Source organism: Henckelia pumila, unplaced genomic scaffold (genome assembly GCF_033568475.1).
Source record: "Henckelia pumila isolate YLH828 unplaced genomic scaffold, ASM3356847v2 CTG_461:::fragment_3, whole genome shotgun sequence".
NCBI classification, from domain to species: domain Eukaryota; kingdom Viridiplantae; phylum Streptophyta; class Magnoliopsida; order Lamiales; family Gesneriaceae; genus Henckelia; species Henckelia pumila.
The window spans coordinates 13132389-13144787 of NW_027331831.1; the positions used below are offsets into that span (position 1 = coordinate 13132389).

At 35.5% G+C, this 12399-nt stretch overlaps 2 protein-coding genes across 2 annotated transcripts; both read right to left on the reverse strand.

Moving 5' to 3' along the window:
* Positions 1-645: 645 nt before the first annotated feature.
* Positions 646-4213, reverse strand: LOC140871564 (WEB family protein At3g02930, chloroplastic). Its single transcript, XM_073274125.1, has 3 exons — positions 3891-4213; positions 3385-3577; positions 646-3213 (listed from the first exon to the last, which is right to left on the reverse strand). The coding sequence occupies exons 1-3, from the start codon at positions 3905-3907 to the stop codon at positions 901-903; spliced, it is 2523 nt and encodes an 840-aa protein (XP_073130226.1). The 5' UTR covers positions 3908-4213; the 3' UTR covers positions 646-900.
* A 2142-nt stretch (positions 4214-6355) lies between these two features.
* Positions 6356-10905, reverse strand: LOC140872148 (uncharacterized). Its single transcript, XM_073274921.1, has 2 exons — positions 10645-10905; positions 6356-7280 (listed from the first exon to the last, which is right to left on the reverse strand). Exons 1-2 carry the CDS (start codon positions 10854-10856, stop codon positions 7160-7162), a joined length of 333 nt encoding a protein of 110 aa, XP_073131022.1. The 5' UTR covers positions 10857-10905; the 3' UTR covers positions 6356-7159.
* Positions 10906-12399: the final 1494 nt, after the last annotated feature.

A 12399-nucleotide genomic window follows, 5' to 3' on the forward strand; every position in this document is an offset into this window, starting at 1 on the left:
CTTTTTGAAAAAAGTACCTCCCCCTTACTTTTTTAAAAACAGCTTATTTTGACGGCTTATAAGCTGTTTTTAAAAAATTTTGCCAAACAAAATTTGAGAGCTTAAAAGTTCTAAAACAGCTTATAAGATGTTTGAAAGAGCTTTTAAGCTCTGCCACGATGCCTCTAACGTTTTTGATCATGATGCAAACAAAGATCCATTTTCTTTTCTTAAGGTTCGCAAAAACGACATCTACACAACTGGATCCAACATTCCTGCTATCCCCCGAAGGGATATAGTGAAATGACATATAAGGATCCATATGGAATAAATGTTTGTTCCTGTTATTGAATGATTTCTTGAGTATCATGATCAATCTATGAACAAAATTTCTCCTAATTAATTCAACATAAATGAGTCTCTAATTGCTGGATGCAGCTTTCTCTAACCATAAATGGGCTTCTTATGCTTGCATGCAAGGTGATTTATCACCTAAATCTTTGGATTCGACTCGAAGTATTCCACTGCAAACATGTTTTTGGTTTCAATAGATCACTTGATCGGGTCATTTTTCAATAACTGGTCCATGTACAACTAAAATAACAAATGTGAGCCTACAAAAGATCAATATATAATCCTCAACCTTTTGAAATTTCGACTAAGAAAACATAGGGATTCACAGAGAAGCAATGGCAATAGTTAACAAATTAAACTCACATACATGAGATTACTTGACATGGCCAATAACATAGTCAAACAGTTGGAAAAATTAATAATAATAATCGCAATGCCTTTTCCATATTCAGCCCTGTACTGGGTAACAAGAAGCAGCAAAACCATGCAGCAAACATATTCAAGAATGGTATAAAATGGAGTATCTATCCAAGGGAAGGCAATAACCTGAATCGATAATTCAGGGTATTACTTCTGTTTGGGACTGCCCTTTTTCTTCAGTAGACTTCCAAACTTGCTAACCAAACCTTTCTTCTTTTTAGTAGGCTGATGCTTCGATGGTGAGCTTTCACCACTGTCAAGATTCTCTGTCGAGGACAACCCGTTCATCTGCTCATCGCCATCACCACTCTCAGTTCTCGACTCAAGCTCGTCCTCGAAAGATTCCTGGTCGGCCTCTTCTTCTGGAGGCAAGACTATCGCCTCGTTCTTGCAGCTTTCCAACATCTTGTGATCAACTTCAGCAGGCTCATTGTTTGTCTTTGCTTCGATGTTGGACTCTTTCAATTTCCCATTCGAGGTGTCAAATTCGAAATCTCTTTGAACAGGTTCATTGTTCCTTAAGTCAGTAACTTCACCTAGCTTCTCCTTCACAGGTTGCTCATTTTGTTGAGATTTGATCTCCACCTTAGGCTTTATGTCTCCTGAGCCATTTAGTTCAGAACGCTCCACAACTTTTGGAAGCATGTCGTAATCTTTTTCTGTATCCGTAAGCTCACCCTGAGCCTCTCCTTGCTTCTTAGCCAAAGCTTCTTCAAGCAACTTGGATAGTTCCTCCACCTTTTTAAGAGAAGCAGCTTCTCTATCCTGCAGCTCCTCATTCTTGTGGCGAATATTCTGCAACTCATTTTCCCGGTCCGTCAAACTCGTTTTCAATCCCATGCTCTCAGCTTCGGTTTTGCTAAGGACTTCCTTTAAAGAAATCAACTCTGACTCAGCTTCCTTGAAATTTTTTTTCCATCGATCCTCTTCATCCTTCACATTACAAGCTTCTTCTTCAGCAATTTTTAACAAATTCAACAGCCTGCTTATTTCATTTTTCAAAGAAGAGCACTCTTCATCGGATATCTTCACACTGTTTATCAAATTAAGCTCCTTTTGCTCCCACTCGAACGTCAAATTCTGGAGATCATGCTTTGACTGTTTGATTGCACTTTCATGACCATCGATCTCTTGTTTGGCATCACTAATCATGCTTTCATACCTCTGAGTTGTTTCTTTCAGAGCCAAATTCAGATCTCGTATTTGAACTTCATTGTTGTCATTCTCAGCTTGTATCGACAATATCTTTTCTTTGGCAGCTCTTGCTTCTAAAGAAATTTCATGTAAGGCGGATGTTAAACTTTCCAAGGCATTCTTGCTTTTCTCTTCTTCATTTCTAGAATTTTCCAACGCATTTATTAGATTGTGTTTTTCTTCCAACAGAGTTTGAATACTGGAAGCCGCGAGCTGCTCGTTGTTTATGGCCTGAATTTTCTCTTCTTTCACAGACTGAAGCTCAGAAATAAGAGATTCCACCTTTTTCACCATTTCAGAAGTTTCTTCTTTTGCTAGTTCAGTTAGGTGTCTCGATTCCTCAAGATCCCCCTTCTGCCGTACAATCGAGATTTCTAGCAACCCCACCTTCTCCTTGAGCGATGCGATATCGGACTCTGCATTGTGCAGTGAGTTGTTACTTCCTTCTAGCTGTTTAATGACTGATTCCAGGGAATCTGATGCAGATCTCTCCAGTCTCTTTGCTTGATCAGCTTGAGTAGCTAATTCCCCGACCCTCTCATGCAACTCCTGCACTAAGCTACGTGCATAATTTTCAGCCATTTTAGCAGCTTCCAGATCAACATTGAGTTGCTCTAACTCAGCTTCTTTTTCTGCCAACTCCACCTCAAAACTTTTCGCCTTCACGAGTTCTTGTCTCAGAGAGTCTATCTCTAATTTCAACTCTGACACATGTTTATTTTTCTCGTTAGCCTCCTCCTCGGCTCTCAAAGCATGCGTATTTCTCAAATGGACTATTTCAGCAGATATAGCTTCAACTTTTCCAGCATGCAACTCTGCTAATTTTGTCGCCTCTTCGGCATGGCTAAGCGCCAAATTCTTTGCATCTCCCGTTTTAGCAAGTTCTTCTTTCACCTTATGAAGTTCTTCAGTGACGGACTGAAATGCAGTGGCCTCCATTGCATGAAGGCTTCTAACTTCTTCAAGCTCTCTCCGGAAATATTCTTCCTTTTTCTGAGCAGCTTCAATTCCTGCTTGCTCCATCTCAATTGTTCGAAACTTTTCGATCTCAGAATTTTCTTCTGCCAGCTTTTGAGCCACCAAAGCCTCACTGAGCTTCTCATTTGCTTCCTCCGCCAACCTCCGAGCTTCTTTCAACTCATCAAGAGCTTTTGCCTTCTCACTCTCAACAATCAACAACTTCTCTCGAGTCTTCTGCAGATCTTCTTTAGCTAAGTCACACTCCACCCGAAGTTCTGATGGTTTTGAAACCGGAGTCGCCTTGTTCTGAGAAGTAGAAAAATAAAAGAACAACAACAAATCATAGTTCATTCTTAATACAAAAGTCCAAAGCTCTCTTTTAGTAGCCGAATCAAAGCAATTTTCACCCACAAGTCACCATTTCTCACAAAAATGCAGATGATTCCTAAGCTTAATAGTAAATATGCTGGAACTCACATCAGGAGTGGTACTGAGCTTCGGAGACCGCCGAGTCAGTGTAGTCTTTGATGCAACAGACGCCGGAGACCGATCAATCGAAAGGCGCCGAGTAGCCGAGTCAGTGCCCGGCTTAGCCACTCCGGCGCTCGATTTGCTGAGACGAGAGGCTAAAGGTGTTGCTTTAGCATTGGGAGTTTCAGATAAAGCAGATCTATCAGAGCAGAAATCATAATTTTTTTAAGTTCCAAGTTCAAGATCCCATTTCAAGTATCTCAAAAAAAAAAAAAAAAGATCCCATTTCAAGATAAAATGCAAACAATGCAAGGCATCAAATAATGCAACTCAAAACAAATTCAAACCCATCTTTTGAGGGAAGAACAACTGAGATCCAGAAAGTTGCGTGAAACAAACAGCAAACAATCAGCCACGGCAAGTTCAGAAAACCACCAACAATTTGAGCAAAGAACCAAAATCAAGAAAATGAAGGAAATCCCACATGAGATCCACCCATAAACAACACTTACTTGGATTTGGCAGACATGGTTGTGGGAGGCAAGGCAGGTGTTGCTGCAGCAAAGATCTATGATTTTCAAGAACAGGGGATGGGTTCTTTTTGCGCTAAAATGGTGACATTGTGTGATTGGAGAGAGTGCATGAAACTCTTGCTCTGCGTTTGAATTTGTCACTTTCAGTGTTGTGATATATGCAAATGCAACAACTCTCTTTATGTTACATTACATTACATTACAGTGATCAGTAGACAGTATGAGTGATGTAGGAAAGAATTTACAGAAGAAAACTCCATTTTACAGCAGAAACCATGCTGCCAAGTGCCACCCTCCAGTCTCTCTCTCTACATATGGATTTAACTTAATTAATAAATAGCCAAAATTAATATTTTTAAATTTAAATTTACACACACACATATATATATTAAAAAAATATTCTACTTTACAAATAATTGAGTTCTGAATATTTGATTTCATGCAGATTTTTTTTTTTATATCTAAATCATGTCCGGCTCCAAGTGGAGGTGGCTTAGGCGGTTGCTTAGGGCTTTCCTTGGCAGTGGCTTAAAATTTTTTTTAAAAAAGATTTTTTAAAGTATTTTTTTATATTTAAAATATTATGTGAGTCTATTTCTTTTGTTTAAAATTTGAAATCGTGGTCAATTTTTTATACTTTTTTTATCATTTTTTTTTTAGTAAAAACAGTATCTTTCTATTTAAACAAAAATCTATTTTTTCGTTAAATTAATTATCTCAGATGAGTTAGTGTATTCAAATTGGGCCAATCATTTTTTGTTTATTTATTGAATGAGATGAGATTTATTTTTGTCTATTTTTTACTGCGATTGATTTTTTTTAATTGATTTAATTTTTTATCTCGATATACTAAATTCTTGTAATTTTTTTATTCGACAATGAGATTGATTTTTACTTAATTAGATTATAATTTTTTCTTGTTTATGTTACTATTTAAATTATAATATATTTTTTGACAGATTTGTTGTGACAAAAATATATTATTTATGTTTTCTTAATTTATAAATTCTTATTCTATTTGTATTATGCATTAATTCATCTCTGACTCATGAAATTTGCGTATTCATTGAGTTTTTTTTTTAGTTTTAATTTTATTTTTTATATTTTGATTCAATTGTTGTTTATGTCATTATTTTTAGTTAAAAAATTTGAAATTTTGATTTTAGATGATGAAATGATTGTATCAATATTTAATTAAAAAAATATTATATAGCCCTCTCCCCTGAATATTTGCCTAGGGCCTCTAATATTTTGGAGACGGCCTGATCTAAATGAACAAATAGATTAAAAACAAATGTATCCTCTATGTTTTTTTTTTCTAGTAGAGTTTTTGTGCATTTAAAATATTACATTACGTAAAACGCTTTATACAATTTATCCCAAGTTATATTTATGTTTCTAAAATTTTCGTAGGATATTTTGTTCTGGGATTCACAAGAGTCAAGAGGCCCACCTAGAATATTGAATTTATAGTTTTTTTATCTTGAATTTATACAGCATATAAGGAACCAACAAGAAAAGGAAAAGGTTGTTATTCTGGGACTTTTATTTTCTTGGTTTTCCTTTGTGGTAAACTTTAAATGAGAGCAGAAATTAATTTTATGTTTATTTTAGTTCACTCTTACTCACACATGCTTATCTGTAGTCTGAACAGAATGATAATAAATAAATATAGAAGGAAAATACAAAAAGTATATGATTAATATGTTATCCAATCATGCTAGCTGCTACGTCTCTATCAATGGAGCCCTTTCATCTGTGGTGTGGTGCGGTTAGGTCCCCTGTTTTGCAAACTTTTTTCTTTTGTTTTTTAAATACAAATTGCATCGAATATCGAAATTACGTCATATTGCAACACTAAAAAATAAAATTTACCGACGAAACTTGAGCATGAATTCAAGACGTGCTTATTTTGCAAACTCAGTTTCTGCTTCATGGCCCCAATAATTAAAATCTTTTTTTTCTTTTTTGTTTTTGTTTTTGCTTTTTATTTGGGTTAATAATCTGTTGGAATTTAACAAAGTAGTTATGACTTATGAGTTATGACAAGAAAATTGAATGTATTTAAAGCGCGTTTATAAAAGAAATATAAGGGCACTCACCTCGGTTAATTCGACCCTACACTATCGAATCTCATATGCAAGATGGATAAAATAAAATACTAGAGTAGATTTCTTGTCTGACAGTCTCATAATCTATATCTTTAAAACGGTTGATCTAATCAATATTTATAGTAAAAAATAATATATTTATATAAAAAGTAATATTATTTCATCAGTAGAATCAAAAACCCGTCTCAAAAAATTGATTTGAGATAGCCTCAAAGGAAAACAAGTCAAAAGCAGAATCAAAATTTCCCTCACGATACTAATATATGTGCTGTCCTTGTAGCAATAAATGACAAAAAAATGCAGGAAAATGGAATCAACCCATCCATCCACATGGGACGGAGTGCGGGACAACTGATATTGAGAGTGCATTTTTATCACATCATTTAATATATTCATGCATTATATGCCAGCTCCAACCACAGAAAAACAAGGTTGTACCTTCACAAGATTCATGTTAAACAAAGTACACGATTGGCAATTTGACCTTCATGTGACAATATATCCACCAATATTTGATCAGGCCCAACAGCAGAAATTTCATATATTCATACATGTCCTGTGTCTCTGTGGCTGCCTGCATTTGGATTTTTGTTACACTTGCAGATGCTCGGAACTATGACGACATATTTGATCCAAGTACAAAGGATGAAAAGGCGCCTTCTGAGCTTCGATCAAATGTTGGCATTCGAAAGAGCATTTATCAGATGATACCCTCGAGGTAGTACCCGAGTGTAGATCTAATGGCCTAAAAGGAGGCCACAGCTGTATTTTCACATGGATCAAATCATTGCATCACATGAAAAAATGATGTGGTCGTTCTTTGACTATTTGATCTACCACTAGGGTGTGGCATCGAAGATACCTCGGAAGAGGTAACAATGATGTGCAATAATTATGATCTGCATGACATAATTTGTCACGATGATGAAAACTAACACAAGCATTGACATCTCCAAGACCTATACAACTAGCAAGAGGATGCTTATACTAGGAGCTTGACAAAGGATCAGATAGATACACGAGATCATCGTCATCAAGAAAAATAAGATAATAAATGGCCGTAATTATATTCCAGCGCAAAGGGAACCATACTGCAAACACTGAATAAGGGGGAGGATGACTGAGATGAATCTTTCTTTAGTCATCATATGAGATATGGAAACTGGTGGTGCAGCCAGGTGCGTCCTGATTCTCCGCTCCACAGCAATCGTAAAACTTGGCGGCGTATGGGGGATCATTTGGTCCCAATTCATAGTACCTTCAATAAATGATGTTTACCCACTTTAAGAAGCAAACATACAGTAAAAAAGAATATTTCACATACATGCAACCAGCTAAATATATAGAGTGACCAATTCCATCACATTTACTGAGTTTTTTTTACTACCTTACAACTGTCCCCTCATATTCAAGGGGTAACGGTAAGATTTCAAGGTATACGTAATTTTTAAAATTAACGGGCATAGATGTAAAATTGGTACAAACTTCAAGGGAGGTATATGTTGTTTTCAAAATTAACCCGATGTTCTGTAATTATTGTAAACTACGGGGGAGATATATGTAATTAAACCAAAAATTTTAATTTGAATCCCCCTTCCACTCTACATTTTTCAGTAATATTGATTTTCCGATTACACTTGCTTCCTTTAATGATCCTCGGGGACCCTGGTTATGTATGATTATTGATTAATAGTAATCATCGCCAATATTTAGAGCAAATAAATGTTACTTTTTTCCATGAAAATCTTGTGAGTATACATGTTACCAACTCTCCAACAGCATCTAACTTTCAAATTTAGAAAACCAAAAAGCATAAATGTCCTTCAGAATAAATCAAAACATATTATAATGCTCTTCAAAAAAGATCAATAGCATCCATCAAACACGTAAAACATTTGGAAGTGTACTATGTATGGAATTGTACTATGTACTCTGCCTCAATTCCAGTCATTGTTATTGTAAATTTTCCAAATAGAGGCATCTGATACCAACCATAGCGCAACAGTCAATATTAACAAGATTTTCGAAATCTCCTTTAAAAACAGAGAATTAACATCTTTCGGAAAAAGGGTCAAGCGAAACAAATTGCCAAACATCATCAACCAGGCACTCATATACTAAATATTATCTTTTATTATGAATTTCTAAAAAAATCACAAAAGAAACTCTAGATCAAGTCCTAAGACAAACAACGGCGTGCTTTGCAAGGGTGATACTCATATATTTATCTATTTCAAGAAAAATCTTTTCCTTTGTCTCCTTCAACACAATAAAATACAAAATCCAGAGGAAATGTCATATCCCCTTTATAATTTTAATGGCCACAAGAATATACTTGTATCCGGCTGAAAAGAAAAGAAAAGAAAAAGAAATGAGATACTCAACAAATACAGACCACACACACTAGAAATGCTTCATTTGTTTTGCCGAAAAATTTGATTTCATGAAAAAAAATTCAGTGGGTGTTGGCTTGTCATGGTTCTAAATTCCACCTGATGCAATGATACTTGGTGAAAATCAACATCGCGGACCAAGAGGGCCAGTGGTTGTAGTTTATAATCAAAATTACATGAATTTGTGCCAGTTGGAGCATTACAAAGCATAATGTTAGCTGTGAGATTTTTTAACCGTGTAAGGTAAGTTTTCTACTGGTGAGAGCTGGGCATTTATATGGGCAAAAGCCAGAAGTCTAACTTAATCTTGAAAGAGCAACAATATTAATTTTTCTGGTCAACTCAAGAACTAGACTCTTTTTCCTTCTTACATAATCCACTACAATGCTCATGGTTAGTAGCTATTCGGCTCTCAATATGAAGACCACAGTGTTTGAGATGATAACAATATAAATCACAAAATCTTTGAATCTCAAGCTATTTTATTGTCCTCAGAGCTTCGTTCACAATGTCTAGATTTCTTCCCTTCATAGGTTTAAACATTCAAAATTCAAAAACTCAAACTTCAAGTTTATATTCTAGAAGTTTGAATACAAGTTTTCATTTTCAAGAAATCCAAGATATAAATGGAACAAAACTTTTGCCATTTTATTTTTTAAAAGAAACAAAGAAGCAGAAGTTTTCCCTTTATTTATGATCAGTTAAATATTGTGAATCTCTTTCTAAAAAGAAACATACATTCATTAACGGGACATAACTATTCACAATGACAAATATGCGTTCATCAAAGGATATGGCATGGTACATGACAATATTTGAATTCATGTTAGCATAAGAGTAGTACCGTAGTCCGTAATGTTAAATCCTAGAGTACAAAATTGATTTGAACATGTGCGGTCCATAAAAATATATGAACCCTTATACTGACATCATCAACCATGACAATTATGTGTCACTACCCAACCTTAGTCACCAAGTGTTTCTCATGTGTCTTTTTTGTGCCTGTTACATAGCATGGACTTACTTTATAGTTAAGACTAAAGCCATTAAGTTCAAAAACAACATGACTCAAAATTCAATCCAAGCCGATGTAAGGCTCAAAGCACAAGCCTAGGCAACAACCAAAGTTAAAGCTACACAATGGCTCTATCCATAATGCCAAATGCCAGAATCCATTGCATGAAGTTACAATTATAAAACAGTATTATATAAAATCAAGTATTTTCCTTTTCCGTTATTCTCTTCCAAGCATTAATTACTTATTTGTCCGATATTGGTTTTGAAAATTTAACTATATGCAATAATCCACTTGTGACATACATGATACATATCGCATTGCATTCATTTAAAGAAATTCCATCGTGGAGTAACAAAGAACCATTCAAAATTTTCATTGAACTTGATGAATTAAATGAAGTTTTCAAACTTTAAACAATTTTGGCTAGGTTTGCTTTAACTCTAATTTTCAGTTTGACTTATGTTTTGACCCTTTGTTTGATTTAAGTTTTGAGCTATGTAAGTCTGAAAGTTAAGACCCTTTTTTATACTTATGGCATATGTGCAGACGCACAAGAATCTGCCGGACAAGATGCATCCGTAATTAGGGTTGTGTGATACTGCATGACAGCCATGCAGGTGCCACACAACGTCTATAATGAAGATGTGTATCATTTTCACAGGCAATAGGTATGTCCCTTTTCTGATTCACCAAGAAGGCAAGAACTACATAACTTTACATCAATCAAAAAATAGATCCCTCACAATTAATTATATCAAATTAAATCCATTTTGCTCTTCTTCTCTCTATCTAATTTCTATCTTTGAACTTTTGATCCAAATGCAGGGAAGCTTCATCCTAGATATGTGAGCTAACCAAAATCTTCATGCCGGCAAAATAAAAAATCTTGCAACCAAACAAAGTTCCGACTTTTTGGTACAAGGGCTACAGGATTAACTGCTAAGTACTCCGATCAATGTGACTCCATTAACAGTTTAGCAAAATCTCGACTCTCAGATGACAGACACGGCCTTATATTCATGAACCAAGCCAAAATAATGGCAATCAAAGATTAAATTACCGAGGCAATTAACTGAAAATCGTAATCTAAAGACCATCTCGCTAAATTATTGGGTACCACAGAAACCTGAAAACCAGAAAAGGCAGCCACAGCGCCCAAAGCCAAAATAAAATGGAAATTTGAGATAATAACGCGAAAATAGTGGTCGCACCTTCGCTGATCGTCGTGACGGCGGCAGACGAAGAAGGAAGGATGAAAGCGGCATGATGTTGATGAGTTGGTCGACGCGGCGTATGTCTCCTTGCAACGCTTGCATACGCTTTGCTTTCGGCTTTCCTCTTCAGAAACGACCTCTCTTTCTCCGCCGGCGCCGGCGGAATTGTGGCCCCCATCCATTTCTGCGCTTGAAAACACGGTGGTCATAACTGTAGCATTCAGCTCCTATTGAGGTGCTTCGAGCTCGACTTTTCAGTGCGCTTTGCATGACTTTTCATTGGCTGCAATTAGATACTCACTAAACAGTAAATATCAAATTACCTTCAATAATAACTAAATGGCACACACACCCTTATATAATTATCGATTATTCGATTCTATAGTAGTTGTAATTAGATAGAGTTTTGATATCAAAGACAATCACCATGAGCACCTACATGAGTAACAGCTGACGTGACATTTTGTACATTGATTTAATCAGTGATTGTCACGTCAACTCTTACTCACAGTGATTTTTCATGATATCAAAACTCTACATATATATATATATATATATTTGAATTAAAAAGAGGGAAGGGATACCCAAATTAATGAAAAACAAACTAGCTAAACATTCTTCTACAAATGCCCATTTTCTTCTTTTCTTCCTCTACGAACTGATGTAACTTAGGTGGAAGGTCTAAGATAGTTCGCTCACTACTAAAAATTTGTGGAATCGGTCTCTAACTGAAAATAGATATTTATTAGAAATCGATTACATTGGTAATTAATACCTTGGTTGCTAACATTTTGCGACAGAACATTAAAGTTCAGTCTCTAATATTGAGACCGAATCTATCAGTATCTAATTTTGTAACCATATGTCAAATTGAGATTCTAATATGTCAAATTGAGATTCTAATTAAAAGACTGATACAATAACTTCGGTCTCTAATTTGGAGACCGAATTAGAGACCAGCACAATCCTAATGGCAAATGATCCTTGTTAACTATTACTCAATTTAAACCATCAATGCCTCAAAATATGCAATCAATCGAAAACAGAACACAATATCAACACAATCATTTATACCATTCATAAATGAAATATCACAAACCAAATGTCAAGAATTCTACAAATTGTTCAATACAAATGTTTTGTTGTCAATCCATAAAAAAAAAAAACTCAAAACAGTTCCTAAACTTTAGCCATTGATGTGGGAGTCATGGTGGTTGAGTCTCATCGGATTCGATAATAAGTGAAGAATAATCTGGAAAAGCACAAGGATGCTCCAATTTCTGTGAAAACATCATTTGAGACATAAAAGCACACATCGATCCTTCTAGGACTGCCATATGTGCTATCAAATTTGCATTTTTCTGCATTCAACTTCTCTAATTCTGTTATACGAGCTCTCAAATCTGCGTTTTCAGCCCTCAACTCTACAATCTATGTAGATGATCTGCTCGAACTAGCCTACCACTAGAAGTAGAGATAGCATTAAGGAAACATATCTTTAGCCTGGGATCCAGGTCCATAGACGCGACCCTTCCTCATCCCATTAGCAACATCAAAATATATGTTGTTTATGGCATCATGTGATGGAATATGTGGCCCATCCCCTTCTGTAGCAGCCTAAGATATCTCTGCAACCTTTGCAGTTATATCATCCTGTTTAAAAGTGCATTAGTTCTACACACATGAAAGTCAAATTGACCTCCCACTGTTCACTAGGAAAATTATACAAGCACAAGTTCTCCTTCTCTGTAA